The sequence below is a fragment of the Pimephales promelas genome, chromosome 16 (genome assembly GCF_988280905.1).
Source record: "Pimephales promelas chromosome 16, fPimPro1.hap1.1, whole genome shotgun sequence".
Classification (NCBI taxonomy): Eukaryota; Metazoa; Chordata; class Actinopteri; order Cypriniformes; family Leuciscidae; genus Pimephales; species Pimephales promelas.
In genome coordinates this window covers 28,613,490-28,632,037 of record NC_142784.1, presented here as the reverse complement: position 1 = coordinate 28,632,037, position 18,548 = coordinate 28,613,490, and the positions used below count along the sequence as shown (strand labels likewise).

At 37.1% G+C, this 18,548-nt stretch overlaps 1 protein-coding gene across 7 annotated transcripts in view; it reads right to left on the bottom strand.

Moving 5' to 3' along the window:
- The window catches only part of cadm2b (cell adhesion molecule 2b), a 223,532-nt gene extending 210,069 nt beyond the window's left edge, over positions 1-13,463 (bottom strand). For 4 of the 7 annotated variants that reach the window (XM_089121403.1, XM_089121406.1, XM_089121404.1 and 1 more), the window contains exon 1: positions 10,472-10,610. In XM_089121403.1, the coding sequence (XP_088977529.1) occupies positions 10,472-10,595 (124 nt within the window). In that variant the 5' untranslated portion in view covers positions 10,596-10,610. Of the gene's footprint in view, positions 1-10,471; positions 10,611-13,126 lie in introns of those variants that run through there. The other 3 variants (XM_039670476.2, XM_039670481.2, XM_039670477.2) reach the window with 3 other exon arrangements.
- Between the last annotated feature and the right edge of the window lie 5,085 nt (positions 13,464-18,548).

Here is an 18,548-nt window from a genome sequence, read left to right as displayed (position 1 = left end):
TAATAAGTTAGAAAATACTAATTAAACACATACTGTTAATGCAGTGATATTACAGAGAATATGTCAGAGTTTTGTATAAACATTCCTTAAAGATTATGACTAAAGTGTCAAGACCACGTTAAACAAATGTGTGATATAAAGGCGATGAGTGGGAGAAATGAAAGTTTGAAGCAACACCAAATAGAAACTTCATTAGAACCAACTGCTTATATATCAGTCTCAAAGCTTTTGCTGTTCGTGATTTTAACTGGAGGCTAATATCTGCCCATCTTTAAATAAACTGCTATTTTTAGGACTATCTGCCCATCTGTCACTGAAAGTGCTGCAGGCGTCTTCTTACCAAGTACTTTTCATTTGGTTGTCAACCTCCAAACTTGTTTCCCGTTCACACCTCTTTCCTTGATTTTCAAATCCCCTCAACTTAAACACTTAACTATGGTCAGTTTCATTGTTTCATGTTTCTTTCTGATGTGAAATGTCCAGTGAGTGGCACTAAAAGCGTGTTCAATTTGATCATATGAACGTGAATCTGGTGATGTTTTATTACATTGGTTGTTGTAGCTATACAGTAGCACAGTAGTTCAGAAATGAAATGTCCGGTGAAAGGCGATGAAAGGGTGTATTGCGTTTGAAAATAAAGTACCACTACCCAACCAATAGTGTGTGAAATAGCAAACATTTGATTAAAAACACATTTGATGAAGCAACCATGCCATTTCAGCTTGCTTCTGCAAGTCTAAGCTCTTTTATTCCAATCATGTTTCACAGAACTTGTAACCGAATGATTCACATCGCAAGTGCAATACCAAGTTTAATAGGCTACATCTGAAAAGGAAAACCTATAGAGCTGATTATGTGTTGTAAAACGTCGAAATGTATTAGTTTGCAAATCATGCACTGTGGAAAAAATTTTTTGAGGTAATTATTATAGTAGCCTAGCCTACTGTGCAAGAAATCTCTTAAAAACAAGTCTTATTAAACGAAAATATGCCAGGTAATGATCCTTTGTGTAAAAAAAGGGGAAAAAAATGTTGTTGGTCTTTTAGTAGGCCTACCTAGTATAAATTTCAGCAGGAAACTGCATTAAATTGCATGTACGTTTTGTTTGCAAAAATGTCGAGGCACGTTTTTCCAGTGAGCCTGGTTTGAATAAAATTTATAGCAATCATTATATATAAATATCTTTTATTGACTGAAAATAAATTAACTGTGGCAAATAAGTGTGCAACATTGTATTTCTAAAAATAAACATAATTTTCTTTCATCACTGGATTTTTCCCTTCAGTTTTTGCCCCATCGCTCCCACAATCTATTGCCAGCTCTCGCGGTAAATTATAATGATTTTATGGTCATTTCATCAACAAACCTTCAGTCTCACTCACTCAGGACTTCACCCACCTTACTATCAGTATGCAGTTCTCGTTCCAAGCGTTGATCCTCCTTTACGAGGTCATGAGTTGATGCGCTTTTATCCAGTCCCGCACACACACACAACCTCAGCATCTCTCCTCACTTCCCTCGCCAAACCTTCAGTCCACCATCTTCAGTTGCGAATTTGTACGTATTCAGCCTCGCTTCCCCCGCCTTGCTTACCCGTGGGAACCTTTTTAAAGATCAAATCAATATCAGGACACATGCATCAATTCAGGTTTGCGCGTGTCCCTCTCTCACTTCGTAGAAAGTTCGAGACACGCGAGTGTAGCGAGTCACTTACAAGTGAAGCAGAGGACGATGGGCCTCTGATATGAATGATGTATGGTGGGGCGGTCAAATGACATTTTGATGCTGATATTGACGTTTCTCTCTTTAATAATCCTGAATAAACTAAATTAATTTCTGCCAAACTGCAACGGTTTTTCTCAAACAGGTTTCCTTCTTGCTATTGGTGTAATAAATACATAGCCACGCCCCAAACTCACACCATTGGTTAAGCCAGTCACCGACTGTTGCCGTGCTGGACTTGGCAGATTCTACAACAACGTTCAACATTTTTTAAAACACCAAGAAGTGGCTTACATGAAGTTGACACTAATACGTTTTTATTGGAGAAATTTGAACATAAAATCAACTTTAAACACTATCTTTTCGTCACTGATAGCTCCTGCATTGTTTCTCTGTTATGAAGTCATTTACATCCACCAAGCAGATGTACTGCCATAGGCCCCCTCCTTCTCTGATTAGATTAAATTGTCTCCTCAAATGAATTAAGGACAGAAATCAATTATTGCGCGTCTCCATGCCTGTATCACAGCAATACCCACTTATTAAATAGCCCTCGCCTTTGCCTGTTTAATCTTTGATTACGCTTTCAATTTGAGTTGCTGTTATCTCCATCTGCCACCATTATGTTGCCTCACCGACATCATTGAGATGTAGTGCCACACGCTTTTGATTACTCTCATCGTGTATCTTTGCTTTGATTGCTGTTTTGACAAAATAGATACAATCTCTTTATAGTCTCTCACTGCAAGTATTTGAATCGGCTCTCAAAGTGACTGACAGACACAATGTGTTTGCTCTCATTTTGAGGAATTTCACACATGCACACACTTTGTTTTAGTTTTTTTTACCCAAATCCTGAGTTGAGTCTTTTGGGTAAATTTTTTAGGGTTATTTTTTCAGTCTTTGGCTAGTTTTGTGTTACCCTGCTCCTGGGTCAGATGTAACAAACCCAGGGGTTGAGTTATTTATCACAGGCTTTTTGCAACCTCTTCAGGAGAGACCAGTGCAGCTTCGTCTAATTGGTGCATTGATCTATAAATACGTCATTGTTGTGTATATCATTTAATTTTATGAAAAGCAACATACAGGGGCGTAATGTGAGTCACAAGTGTTGTGTCAGTCTTTGAGTGATGGAAACACCTGTTGCCTTGCATAAAATTTCATGATTTTATAAAAAAAAAGAAAAAAGATACAGAATATAAATACTTAGAAAGTTCAAAAATGTTCTCATAACTGTACACTTATTGTTTATGGACAGGTGATCGAGTCAGTCACAGCATATTTTGGCTATGAGTAAAACGCAGGGCGGCGGTCTGAAGTTAGAAGTTCCCCTGCCGAACATGATGACATGTTGGCACGAGATACTAACCGCTGGATTAAATAACCCAATTCACTAGGTAAAATTAACCCAACATGTCTTCTGTCCACTGATGTATATATATATATAGAATGATATGATTATGAATGTCATTAGATCAGTGGTTCTGTCCTATATTTACCTAGCCAACCCAAATTCAGTTGAGTGTATAAAACCTATGATAATAGTCAACAACATATTTCATTTCTTAGTCTGGTTTTCATATATATATATATATATATATATATTTTTTTTTTTTTGCAGTAAAACTTGAAATAGATTGTTTGCAAATGCCTGTCAATCAAATGTAGAATAGCAGGAAAAGGAAGGGCAATCTTTTTGATCACATCTATGTTCTTTGGACGATGGAGTTCTTTGTTGCAACAAAATTAATGAAAAATCAAGACATGGTGCCTTGCATTACTTCTTTAGAGGAAAAAGCAATTAAAATAGTTTGTTGCAGGCTTGTTTCATATTATTAGTCTCGCTATGCAGCACAATAACAAGTGAATCTGACAACTGATAACATAAATTAACCATAACAACTGATATATAGCTGGTAAAAACAGCACGGATAGCTATTCCTTCAATTCATGGCGAGGCCACAGAAAGAAAAAGCAGAGCAGCTCGGTGTTGCAGAGTAAATGAGATTCATTGTGTGGTTCTCATCCGCACGCAGTGTGAGGACATTCTTCTAAGAGTAGAGATGGTGAGGGACTCTGTTTAAAGGTCAGACAACAAATGAGATGAAGACTCTGCTTCATTCTCAGCCAAGATTCAAAAGACTTTAAACAACTCCAAAGTGTCTCGCAGACGCAACGTAGTTCCGCATTGGTTTCAACTCAAAGGTTTCATTTTAATCGTGCAGTGTGGCTTTATTTCTTACTTTAAACCTTTTCTTTTTTTACTCTAAAATGGAAACGAACCTCAACAGTATTTCTACCATACAATTTCAACGTGACTTTCAACATGCAACATGAATTAACTGACCTTTGAGATTCAAGAGTCTGTTAACTTTCAACTGAAAGAGTTTAGAGTTTCTCATTAGCACTATTTCTGAGTGCTAAAGAGAGAAAAGCCATTAACTTGACAATCTATAGACCTTTTTTTGTGGGCGGAAGAAAATGACAGTTCTGCGGTAGCAATCTATGGAAGCCATGAAAAAAATAATAATTTAAAAAAGTTAATTTCGACTTTATATCTCACAATTCTAACTTTTTTTCTCGCAAATCCGAGTTTATATCTCACTATTCTTAGAAGGATAAACAGAATTGTGAGATTTCTACTCGTTATTCTGTCTTTTTTACTCAGAATGGCGAGTTTATATCCCGCAATTCTGACTTTTTCCCTTACAATTGTGATACAAACTCACAATTGCAAGCTATAAAGTCCAAACTGGGAGATATACACAAAAATGCAAAAAAAAAAAAAAGAGTCAAGAACTTATATAAATGTTATAGGCTATGTTTTAAAAGTTAGGTAAAAGTAAAATATAGGTTTAAATATTATTTCATGCTGTAACTGCATAACATGCTGTATTTGTGGGGAGGATGAGGGAGCATGTCCCCCCCGATAGCGCCGAAAGCGCCCCCTGTCTGACCAGGACCCGTAGAATTGTAGGCTACTCTTCCCCTCTTTAAGGCACTCCCGACTGAGACATCTTCACAAAAAACATCTGTGAATTAATTAGCAATAAGGCTTTGCAGAAAAGAGTCATTTGGATATGGGAAATGGCAGTGTCAGGGAGAAGAAGACAACAGAGTTTGCTGATCATTTTGTTGTAGTATTAACAGAAATGCAGGGGTGACAATCAGGTAATTTTAGTGTGTGAAGCTTTCGGTAAACAACTAATTAAGTCATCTGCATTTTCTGCACATCCTTTTATCAAGCTGTGACTCTTTTAGCGACAGCTGATTTTCTGTTACTTTCCTCTCAAGAACCCTCTCCTATCAGTTAACCAGTTTTGAGGTGATACTTAATAAATCAAATTGTAGAGTAAATAAAAGAGCCGGAATGGTTTAGATGCATTTCTAGTGATCGATACCGAACCACTTTCAGAATCTTTCCCTTTATCTCCACATAGAGATAAAGAATAGAGAGCAGACGTCAAATGAAATGCTCAAGTTTCAAATATAATCTTTATCTCTGCCGTTCTGTGGCCAATGGATCGCCAGCAGAAGCTAATTATCATGTCCGTTAGCCCAAAGGTAGGTGATCTTATTAATTGTGCTTGTCACCACACCATTTATCAGTAGAGTTATTATGGTCTTCTCAAGCGAAGAATATCTGTCCTTTCATTACTGAAGTCTTTCATAGGCGCAGTACTTTAATTGCACTTACATCTGAATCTGCTCAGAGCAACCTCATTACAGCCTACAGAAACAAACATGCCATTACGACATGTCATGTCGCGCTGCAATGGTTAGGACTAAACCGAATGACTCTACTATCTAGATTAATCAGTAATATTGAGCCAATAAGCATGAACTCGCACGGAATCTGCAGCCAACGCATTTGTACCCCGGACATGTGCAATTACACAAACGTAATGAAGTAATTCACCTGCCCGGAAGGCTTTACAACAGCCTACATGACGGTCCTCGGGGCAACGGCCAATCTCAGTCTAATCATTTGACTAAAAACATCATTTCTTGCAGGGAGTTACAGGTTTAATCCACAGTTAATGAAAGCGACCTAACATTCTGGCATGAGGCTAAAAGCAAAGATTTTGCTAGTATAAAGAGATTTATTATAAAAACCTTCTAAAACCATTCAATATTGGTATTTGACAAACTGACACAACTTACCCCCAAAGCATCTGGCTAGTGCTAATTGAGTGTTAATTAGAACTAAAACTATTTTGAACTATTTTTTTGAAATCATTTAAGTTGAAGTACTACAATTATAAATAAATTAAAGCTAGAAATATTTTTAAAAAATTGGCAAAACATTACAAAATTACTCAAACCAAACCTGAAAAGCTCATTCAAAATATGAATAAATACTATAAATGATGAAATAACACTGCATCTGTCACACTGTCTGGAAAATGCTTCATTTAATCATTCATGGCTGATTTTTAGCCAAAAATTATTTACATGGTTTCATAAATTGGCAATGCACCGACACACGCTTTCTATTTTTAGACCTTAATGACTTTATACTCGGGCATAAAAGCCAGTGAGTGGCACATCTTACCCCAGTCTTATCCCCCACTGATTCTTTTCATCCACATGTGAAAGTTTTTAATGCGCAAAGCATTTTCTTTTAACAGGCTTCAACCGGAGATGGTGATGATGCTTCTAAAAATACGGTAATAAATACAAAAGACTCTTCGCTGTTTAAGACAATAAAACACAGGCTGTCATCCAGGCCCCTTCTCTGCTGTTTTTCGATGTCTCTCTAATACCATACTCCCCCTTCATAGCGCTTCTGTGACTCATCTGTACAGATGTAGATCTGTCAGCCAGCACAAAACACAGAGGCTTGGCTTCTCTCTGCACACAGCCTGCTTTCCTTTACTGGATTACTGATACGCGGCGGTACACAGCGTAGCTCCATGGCCGGCACTCAGCGGCTTAGAGCCCATTCTGCTAGGATAAGCTAACCCTCCATGGCGAGGAGAGAGCATAAAGCATTCTCCCCGTCACACCTCACGTCAAAACGCTGTGATGCGCTAACGCTGCACTTCAGCTGCCGACACACACTACCTTAAACGCTCCGCTGACACAGGATCTATCCGCACGTTTAGCTGGGCCCTGGGGCAACTGAGCCACAAGATGTTTCGGGGGCTTTTTTAGTCCCTTAGGCCCAATTTGTATGGCACATTCACAGAAAGCCAGCTACAAATGTCTTTTTTTGTGAATTGTTAACTGGTGGGAAAGAACCTGCTCTAATGGGAATACGACGGTAGAGGAACAACGAGGTGCTGTGAAGCCTTGACCTAAATGTCTGGTCACAGATGTAATTGGAGACCTCAAGTTTTATATAGCTATTAAGACACCATGCAAGAGTGTTTTGATCTGCGATGTGCGAAATTCGTGGAGACGTGAAAGGGACTGCAAATATCAAGTGCGCTTTAACGCTACGGATGAAATATAAGAGCAATGACAACGTGGTGAGCTTTACGGACCTGTGGTGTAGCGGTAAGTGACACATTATGTCCATTAAGTCATGGGGCTCTCGTGGGAGATTCTGACAACTAACTCTCATGACTTGTTGACCCCTCTCTTCTCATCTAGCAATAAAAAAGATTAATAATTCCCATAATGCTGCTAAATTCGAGTGGTGCTCAACAAAGGGAGCCACAACATGGCTTTAAATGATAAGGTGGGGGAAAGCTTTTAAAAAGTTGTAAACTAGCATTATTCTTATTTTAGATAACCGCTCGGAAACTCTTTTTTTTTTTTTCAACTAAACAAATAATTTTTTTAAGAACCAGGGTTCACATGGCTTTTGGAGAACCAATATACCAAATATAACCAAAATATAAGTGGATAAAATACACAAAATATTAATTAAAAAGTTATAATGAATGAATAATGAATAAACATTTCTCTACTTAATCCAATTTCCATTGTTTTTTTTGAGAGTAATATTTAAAAATATTCAGTAATCCTTGAACACATAGAAACTTCTGGAATACTTAGAAACCCATTTCTGATAGATCAATCAATCAATAAACCAACCAACCAATCAGTCATAAAATTAATTAATCATTAAATATGCATTGGTAAATTTAGAATTATGAGACAAAATTCACATAAAAAGTCAAAATTATGACATACACGTAATGTTAGTCAAATTATGAGATAAAAAGTTTTAAAAAATTACTTTAAAACTGTCAAATAAATTGTGTTTCGATTTGTGATAATTTCATCTCTTATATCATTTAGAATTAGAATGTCAAAATTATGAGCTTTTATCTCTTTTTATTTATTTTTGTCATAATTATGATACAGTATGGCAAAGGGTTTTTTTTTTTTTTTTGGGGGGTGGAAATAAGCCTCCAGGAATGACTAAATGAATAATTAATTAATAATTTCTGCTGACACAGGTTATCATAAAAAAAGTTTGAAAACAAGCAGCTTTGTCATTATTATTGATGAAGTACCAGACTTGGATATATAAATATGAAGAGTTCAGATGCAAAAGCCTCTAAATGCCATTTGAAATTTTCTTCTTTAATGATGATTTTTATCAAACTTGTATATTTAAGTTCAGTAATTTTACTTAAATAAAATTACTGAACTTAAATATACAAGTTTGATAAAAAATCATCATTAAAGAAGAAAAATTCAAATGGCATTTAGAGGCTTTTGCATCTGAACTCTTCATATATATAAGACACATATTGCACTGATATATATATATATATATATATATATATATATATATATATATGTGTATATATATAGTATGTATATATATATATATATATATATATAGTCAGTGCAATTATGTGTCTTATTTTGCTATAACTCAGTGATTCACAATATATATATATATATATATATATATATATATATATATATATATATATATATATAGTGAATCACTGACCTAGTAGACACGTATTGTGGTTCGGTCATTAAAAAACTGGCATCTTAAGTCAGTCTTCTATGCAATTCCCTTTGGAGATCAAGACTTTACATATCTACATATTCCTTGGTGATCTCATATGATTTCTCTTACTAACCCCTGATGGCCTTTTCTCATTGTTCTCTATAGCAAGACGGCAGACAAAAAGCTCATCAGAGAGCACTGACTCAGTCTTGAACATCCATGCATGAATATGACCCTTCAGCCACAGTTTATCTATCACTTCTTATCAAGTCTTATAAGGAAATCATTCCATCAAACTGATAAATCAGCTGAGTGAGTAACTCCATGCAAAAATATTCATCTAAGCACTGTCTGTTCTTCACTGAAAGCACTCAGACTCAGAGATGAGCTACAGCACATTGGTTCACATTTTAAGAAGGGATAAGAATCAAGCTGGTGAAAAAAAAAACTGACAGCTTATGGCAGGAATTCTTGGGATATAATTTATTAAAATGCTTTTCAGAGTTACCATTTTGGATGTTTCACACATTAGGCTCTGGTAGTCTTTAACTTCACAAGTCAAGCAAGCAGCAAATCGACTTTCTATAACCAACAACATGAGCATTTAAGAGCTACTTAACTGTCGTACGCAAACCCCAAGAGACTAAGAAATAAAACCAACTCTGTTCTCGAAATAAAAAAATAAAGTTTGATTGCTTGAAATGTATTATTATTATCATCACTAAACCATACAGTATGTTATAATACAGTGCTCATAAAATGTAATTTTCACATGTGGCCTGCTATGTCATTTGCAGCATGAGTTTGCACCTTAAGTCAAATTGGTGTTTTTGTTTTCACGCACTATGATGTGTATATTAACACAATATTGAAACATATTTTCTATATTAATATAAGGAGACCCAATTTCAGCCAATTATAAACAAGCCTCAAGGATGAAATCACTATTTTACAAATTTGAAACAATATTAAAGGGATACTCCACTTTTTTTTGGAAATAGGCTCATTTTACCACTCCCCCAGAGTTAAACAGTTGAGTTTTACCGTTTTCGAATCCATTCAGCCAATTTTCAGATATTTAGAAGAATATCAGTAACCAGACAGTTTCTGGTCTCATTGACTTCCATAGTAGGAAAAAAACTATGGAAGTCAATGAGACCAGAAACTGTCTGTTTACTGATATTCTTCTAAATATCAGAAAATCGGTTGAATACATTTAAAAACGGTAAAACCCAACTGTTTAACTCTGGGGGAGTGGTAAAATGAGCCCTTTTTCCAAAAAAAAGTGGAGTATCCCTTTAAGGGTTTATAGGACCAAACAAGAAAGTGAACATTTCACATCAGGTTTTTGATTTGTGATCATGTTATTGGGTGTTAAACTACAGACCTGGAATCATCCCGTTGGATTTCCACATGTTTAAACTGTATATATATATATATATATATATATATATATATATAACATTTTCCTCATAGCCGACATATTTATGACCATTAGCAAGGGAAAGCCATGGTGGTCACCGTGATTTTGCCAAGTCATGGAACAACAGTCCTATCTGAAAATAGTCCTTACCCTAAAATCAGAGGGAAATGAGAGGCAAATAAGACTGATTGTGACAAAAAAAGTCCTAGTTTACCCCTGGTGGCAGTGTAGGCCCTGTGTCTGTTTGGTTCATATTCTTTTTATAAGTGTTTGTTTCTCATTATTTGGTAACTTTTTTCTAGTCTGAGATGCACATTAGACTGTTAAAAAAACACCAAGAGATTTATCTCTTTATTTTGGTATTTACATAAATCATTAGTTTTATCCTCATTTGCAAAACTAACCTTCTGGGTTCATGTCTGCATCATGGTGTCCGGTCCGGGGGTGGGTGTCTAAGAGGGCGTGCGCCTTCCTGTTCCTCCTTTTATGCCATCCCAAAGAATTCTGGGTAGTGTAGGCATAGTCCATTTCTCAATGGGAGCAGGGGGTTATTGTTTCATGTTTTATTGTGTTTATGTTCATTGTATGTAGAAATGTATCTGTTTATTATTTGTATTATTTTCCTTGTATAATTTAAGGTAGATGTATTTTGAATATTATTTTCATTTTCAGTATAGTTATGTATTATGTATGTGAACATTATTTAAATTCCCTACTACTTTAAAATGGTTGACCCTTTCAGTATACCCTTCCAGGAATGTATGTTTGCGTGAAAGTTCTGGTGAAGGACCTCCGTGTCGTGAGGAGGGTCACCTTGAGTGGGCTTTGCTTATGTTATTTTATTTTTTTATTTGGTATTCTTTATTTGGATTTCACTGACTGCAAGCAGTGTTTCCTGCCTTTGCTCTGGTCATGTCTTCACACTGATATAAGTGCCTAACCCTGGTTGTAAGCCTAAAATTGACATAAACTGTAAACTTGATTGGAAGGTGTTGATCCAGGAACATGTGAAATCACGTTCCCAACACAAAGGGGCAGAGTATTCAAAAACACCTGAACACCAATATCAAAAAAATGCCAAGTTCCAGGAATGATTATATCGATCTGAAATCAGCACAGACATTGCCAACATTTACATATCTCAAATCCATCTCCGAAACAGAGAGTGTGGGGGCTTTTAAGAGTACAGACGCACACTGGCAAATCTCTCTTTCAAAAGTGAATTCTTGTTGCATTGTTTCATTCTGATTTGGTCACAAAGGATCTGTGATGATCCTGTCTGAATGTGACAGCAGCTTTTACAGCAACAAAAACTCCATTTTCCAGAACTTTTATGATTAAAGTGAAGATGAAGGACAGATTTTTGTTTAACTGTCTCTTTAGGATGTGACGTTACTTTAAGTAGATGTTTTTCATCTCGACTTGATTTTCTTGCTCATGTGTAAAAATACAGATGTCATCATATCCTTCAAAATCTAAGCATAAGCCATAAATGACTGAGTATGTGTGTGTATTGGGGGGGCCATGATAATTATTTTTGAAAATGAATCTGATTACCTCAATAAATTAATTTTTAAAAAAGGGTATGTATGTTTTCAATCGCCGTTACAGCTCACCCCACCTACTGTTACAATTTTCAATCGCTCTGGTAGAGTTCGTAACATCAGCACTTTACATACTTGACACTACTTTACACAGTTTAGGAATAAGCAGTACATTACAAATGGCTAATTTCTAGCAGACAAATATGAAAATAGTGTAACAAATGTTTTGTGCAACACACACACACACATTTGTAAAACAAAATCTGTTACAACACTCCGCCAGTGCATGGTGTACAATACTGAGACATATCTACTGTATCAATAATCGATATTAATAGTGTAACCTAGCCTAATATTGACTCTCTAGGCAGACATATATTATGGACTCTCTCTGAGTCGATAAACGTCCAGCAGCTGTGAGTCATGTTCTTGCAGTGGCAGATGTAACCTAGTCAATGGTTATTTCCATTATTTATTCATGTATCCTTTTTGCGGAACTTATAGGAAAAGAAAACTCGAGTGTCTGTACTGTGTATGTGTTGACAGTACTGTGAGATTGTGTGACCCGTGGGGCGCGGCTGTGCGCGATCCGCCAGCGGGATTCAGAGAGTCAAAGTGGGACAGCAGTGCGCGCCTGCTCGCTAGAGATCCATGAACATCTGTCCGTTCTGAAATGTTCCTGGTAGCTATATATATAAATATATATACACACACTCTATGTATTGTTGCTATATAACAACAGCTATCGCTACTGTAAATAAGTGCACAAGCCATATCCTCAGTCTGTACTTGGCGACTCGGAAAGAAAATCTTATGCTACGACGACCCCAAGATGTAGAATCTTGCAAATACCCGAGTGAGATGCGCGTATTAAACGCGCGTATGTCCAACTTAAACCAGTGCTGGCCAACTAATAGCTAAAAAAAACACCGTAGGGCTTGCATTAGGCATACATTAAGTTCTCATCAAATGACACCCTGAGCAAGCCTATACGCGTAACTGCGATTTCATTGCAGATATCAAAATGAGGCATATAAATCGATATACAGGAAGGTGGTTATTGAACCAGTGTTGGCAAAGTTCAAAAATGGATAAACACAAACAACAAGACGCATCAACTCACACACTGATCAGTGAGCAATAAATTGTTGCGTATGCGAACCATAATCAATTTGGAGCGCGGGGAATCATTCCGTGTCTAAAGTTGCTCACAGATGATGTAACACTAAAAATCATTTCATTAACTACAAACAACTTCCCACGCACCTGATCCCGCGTGTAAAAGAATGTGCACTGAACTCAAATCTGCACTGTCATCATCATGCCACCAAACACACGTAGTGTATCTGACTTGCCAAAACGCACGGGCTACTTCTGAAACATAAACCCTGGTGCAATTGAGGTCTTGAGATAATGTGTGCTTAAATCACACTGGCATTTCTGTTCTCCCAGCCAACTCCCACCACACCCTGAAGGCTGTGGCCACACACACATCCCAGGTTTGAGGCTTCTTACCTTTAATGACAATCCCACAGAAGCTGTAGAGCACGAAAAGCAAGTGCTTTTGGAGCATCATATTCTTGTGGCGATGCTTGCGTCCGTGTTCTCCCTGCACTGATGCTGATGCTGATGCTGCTTATCCAGGTGGATGGTGCGCTCTCAGTCGCATGGATGGCGCAAACCCGAATCTCCTGTCCCGATCCGGAGGATAGGTTGCGTGCAGCAGTTACTGTACCCGGGGCTGGGAGAAGATGCTGCCCGCACTGAAAATGCTGAGAAAGTGGCACTTCAGCCCCTGCCTGAGTCTCTGCCTCTCCAGAGCGCCGCAGCAGACGCGGGTCCCGCCCACTCTAGATTGACACATGGAGACGCCTTAACGATATACACAGACCAGCGTGAATGCGCAATTGATCGCGCTGATTGATCACACTGATAACTTTCTGGTGCGCTGCTGTCCGAGTTTTGGTTACACTTTAGACACCCGCGTTCATGTTACTGTCCGGTAATAATTAGGCTCCTGTACTAATTACAAGCAGTCCCCCTGATACATTACGGGACATGTTGTTTATTAGGTGACAGCAGGGAGTGTTGTAACACAAGGTGAGTTGTAACACCTTACCAATTTGCAAGGACATGCACATGTATATGGTTTCTAATCCCAATTTCAGAGGACAGAACTGGAATGATCAAAATCATATCTCTTGTTTAATGGGATTGCCAACTTCCACACAATCATCTACGTGTTAAAAAAAACTATATTGACGAGGATGTGTGTAACACTTATAACTAGTGTACTTCTGCTGGATCCACAAAGACTGCACAAATTAGGACATGTACAGACTGTCTCCCAACACACACGCGCGCGCGCGCACGTTTTATGGGTACTTTGGGTACCATTGACATAGTGGTATCTTTATGGGTACCACTGACATAGTGCTGTTTATAGGGTACAAACTGTATATTTTAACCCTAAACCTACCCATGACAGACAACTTTCTGATTTTTACATTTTCACCGAAAAAAAAAAAAAATAAAATAAAATGTGGTATGATTTATGAGCTGTTGTCCACATGGGGCCCACAAATGTCTCGACAAGGATTTTGCATATTATATTATATTATATTATATTATATTATATTATATTATATTATATTATATTATATTATATTATATTATATTATATTATATTAATCAATACCTATAAATATTAAAACAATTAATCCCGAGACAACTGGAGGAGAAAAATAAGTAAAATTGGGGAAAATGCTAAAACCTTTATTAAAGATTATACATTTAAATGAAATAAATTTAGTTAAATTATTCAAACGAATAGCAGCATAAGATGTAATCTTATTTTTTAAAAACAAAAACAAATCATGAATTAATCAAAGCAAACAAAAGCATGATGTTAATTTGTCTTAATACATATTTTAATTTTTTCTGTTTGTTTCTTTCTAATTTAATAGCCTTTTACAACACCTTTAGTCATTTATGTACAATACTGAGTTAATATATTTTGAAATTGATTGTTTGTCTAGTTCTTATCTTATCTCTAGTTTGCTCCATGCAAAACGCAGAACCAACTCTATTCCAATCAACACTGTTCTTCTACCACACAACAGTGTTTGCACATCTACAGCTTTATATTGCCTCATCGCTATTTTTGATCTGTAATATAGTGTTATCTGGTAGGTCTTTTTGACTTGACAAAAGATGTGAGATGGACTTCTTTGTGCATATAAAATACTGACAGATTAAATGAGATTAAATAATGGAGTGACACAAACATCCAATCGAGGAAGCAGTTTTTGCATCTCTGTGTGGACTGAAGGGGTTTCTGTTGCTGTTGTTGTTGTATTGGAATGGATTTGAGATCTCAAGTGGAAAAAGAAATATTGTTTATCCTAGTTGTTAGCATCTTTAATTGGGTCTCCAGGCAATCTATCAGCAACGAGGCCATGTCATTCACACCTTCTCACCTTATTCCTCGTATTGCAAATGTCACTTTCTGTAGAGAGACATGCATGCTTTTATGAGGTCGCATTAAATGTCGAGCATAAACCACTGAAAAAAGAATTATATATATACTCACCTAAAGGATTATTAGGAACACCATACTAATACTGTGTTTGACCTCCTTTCACCTTCAGAACTGCCTTAATTGTACGTGGCATTGATTCAACAAGGTGCTGAAAGCATTCTTTAGAAATGTTGGCCCATATTGATAGGATAGCATCTTGCAGTTGATGGAGATTTGTGGGATGCACATCCAAGGCACGAAGCTCCCGTTCCACAACATCCCAAAGATGCTCTATTGGGTTGAGATCTGGTGACTGTGGGGGCCATTTTAGTACAGTGAACTTATTGTCATGTTCAAGAAACCAATTTGAAATGATTTTGAGCTTTGTGACATGGTGCATTATCCTGTTGCCATCAGAGGATGGGTACATGGTGGCCATAAAGGGATGGACATGGTCAGAAACAATGCTCAGGTGGGCCGTGACATTTAAACGATGCCCAATTGGCACTAAGGGGCCTACCTCGGTTGTAACGAGTGGTTATTTCAGTCAAAGTTGCTCTTCGATCAGCTTGAATCAGTCGGCCCATTCTCCTCTGACCTCTAGCATCAACAAGGCATTTTCGTCCACAGGACTGCTGCATACTGGATGTTTTTCCCTTTTCACACCATTCTTTGTAAACCCTAGAAATGGTTGTGCATAAAAATCCCAGTAACTGAGCAGATTGGGAAATACTCAGACCGGCGCGGCTGGCACCAACAACCATGCCACGCTCAAAATTGCTTAAATCACCTTTCTTTCCCATTCTGACATTCAGTTTGGATTTCAGGAGATTGTCTTGACCAGGACCACACCCCTAAATGCATTGAAGCAACTGCCATATTATTGGTTGATTAGATAATTGCATTAATGAGAAATTGACACATAGACCCCTTTGCAATTTAGTAAGATTGTGTTCTGCTGGCACAATTATAGAAGGAAAGTGAGAATAAAAAGTCAAAGGGGGGAATTGAGCTGGTGTCCATCCATGACTGAAAACACAGGGCTAAAACTGTGCTTCCAGGTTCTCTCTCCAATAACACTGACAAGATTTTACACTTGATTTCATATGTCGCTCACCAAATTTCTTCCAATTTAACACAGAAACCTGACTTGCCTGACCTGAGTCTGGAAAAATTTTGGCTCTTCTGAATCACTCATATGTGGCTCAGTGAAACCAGTTTTACAAAGAGCAGCAGCAGCAGGGGCCAATTGGTTAAAGTTCTGAGCAACTTATAAATCAAGTGATAAAAGAATTTGGACACAGGATATATAGCACAAGAAAGATTTTAGGAGGATGGCAAATGGTTATATCCTTCATCATTTCATAGGAATTTCACTCAAGGGCTTTGCAAAGTATTACAGTTAATAGAGCATGACCTCTGCAGCAGAGGGGCATTTTAAGACAGAAGCAGGTAGAAGCTCTACACGTGAGATAGAAAGAAGTAGTAGAGTCACTGTTATTGAACCACCATTTCAGTCTATTCAACACTGATTTTCTTTTTAAAATATGCTCAGGCCAGCAAGGTTTTTTGCATTTGTGAAAAAAAATGTGGTGCAAATTCATCAGTATGTGAAAAACAGATCTGAAACTCTCATTTTGCTCTTTACTTTCAATGCTTTGACATTAATGTTAACATTATGAATTCATAGAGATAAAAAACTGTTCAATTTATTTTGACCGTGTAATCTTTAATAAAAATGTAATGTAAGTTGATCATGCTCTAAAATGAATTTTTCAAAAGATTTCACATTTGGTTTATTATTAGGTAATACTAAGAACCTCTTTTAGCCATTATTTTGGCAAACTCTCATTTGTCCTGACTCCGGTCTTTGTTTCTTGTTGAAAATACAGTTTCACTTGAATTCTACTGAACTGGCTCAGCAAATAGATCAGTTCACATCACATCACTGATATATTCATCATATTTTTTGCAGGTTACATCTTTGTGATAGTGGATACCTAAGAGAAAGCCATCGAATCCAAGTTGTTCCCAAATCGAATCTCATTACTGCACTTTCAACTTAACGAAAGACATGGTCAGATGTACTCAGGGTACTTTTACACGACAATGATATACTAAAAACAAGCTTTAAAGGGGTATTTCACAACTGACAAAATGGCTGTCAAAAATCTTGGCTGTCTATACAGTAGAAAGGTGTCTTCCCTTTTGCCAAATGGTTAGAAAAACTTCAACACCCATGATGCACTGTGCATGTTGCTATTCAAGGCCACTCCCACCAGTCTGCAATAGATAAACTTGACCAGAGTAGAATACAACCTTGCTTTCGAAGGAAATACTTCTTAAAGTTTAAGTTATAATGATGTCGACTTGTATTGTTCCCAGGTGCAAGAGCCCTGGAGCTGTCAAAAGAGCTTTTCTGACAAATAAATTTCTCAGTCAAGGTAACACAGAAAGGGAGTAAACATTGTGCATTTACATAGTATCAATACAAAGCGGGTTGAAAATCAGCAAAGGTACACCACTGAAGTGTTAAAACACTAAAACATCTCTATACTCAGGGATAGAAATGGCTTTAGATTTACTTAATTGAACAGTCGCCACCATGGCTGTATCTCATACTAAGTTTCATGTTGCGTTCAGAGGAAATGTACGTCAGCATTTTACAGATCTCATTACATTGCAAATCTATAAATATTCAATCAAAATGGTTGCCTAGAGAGAAGCGGTTCTTGTGCCTCACCGATGAACTAATTGAATCTATGAAACGCTCTAGCAAATATGCCCGCAGTGCACATGTCATTGTAACCTCGAGAGTCAAGCGACTGCAAATTGGTTTTTTGAAAAAACATATTTTTTCTTATATGGAGTGTATGTATTCTGCTGGAGAGCTTGGAGAGTGTGTATGAAGAGCTTTGACTGTTGCATTGGAACTTCTGTCACCACAACGCATGTTTGCTTGATCGCAATCTTATGGTGAAATTAATTTAACCCTTTGTGGTGCGGTTAACACAGCTCTCAGAACTAACAGCTTCTACCCATTTGGTTATTGTTTTTGCACTCGTTGCTGAAAGAGAGAAGCAAACAGTGAACCAATCTAAGGAAACTTCCTGAGGTCATATTGAGCAGCCCAAAAAGCCCTTTTTTCCATCTAGAGATGTTTTTATGCTGTTGCAAATGGTGATGGTGATAATACCACGATCAAAGTGCATCTTCCTGACACTTGCATGTCTCATCTTTCAAAGAAACAGCGGAAGTACAGTAAGAGATAAACATGAAATAAATAATTAAAACACCACGTGAAGAATACAATGTATTCTTCCCCTCTCTCTCCAGAGATAGATGTGATAGTAATGATGATTAGAGACAGATATATAACATGGGATGTTTTGACAGGGATCTCACTGCTGAAAAGAG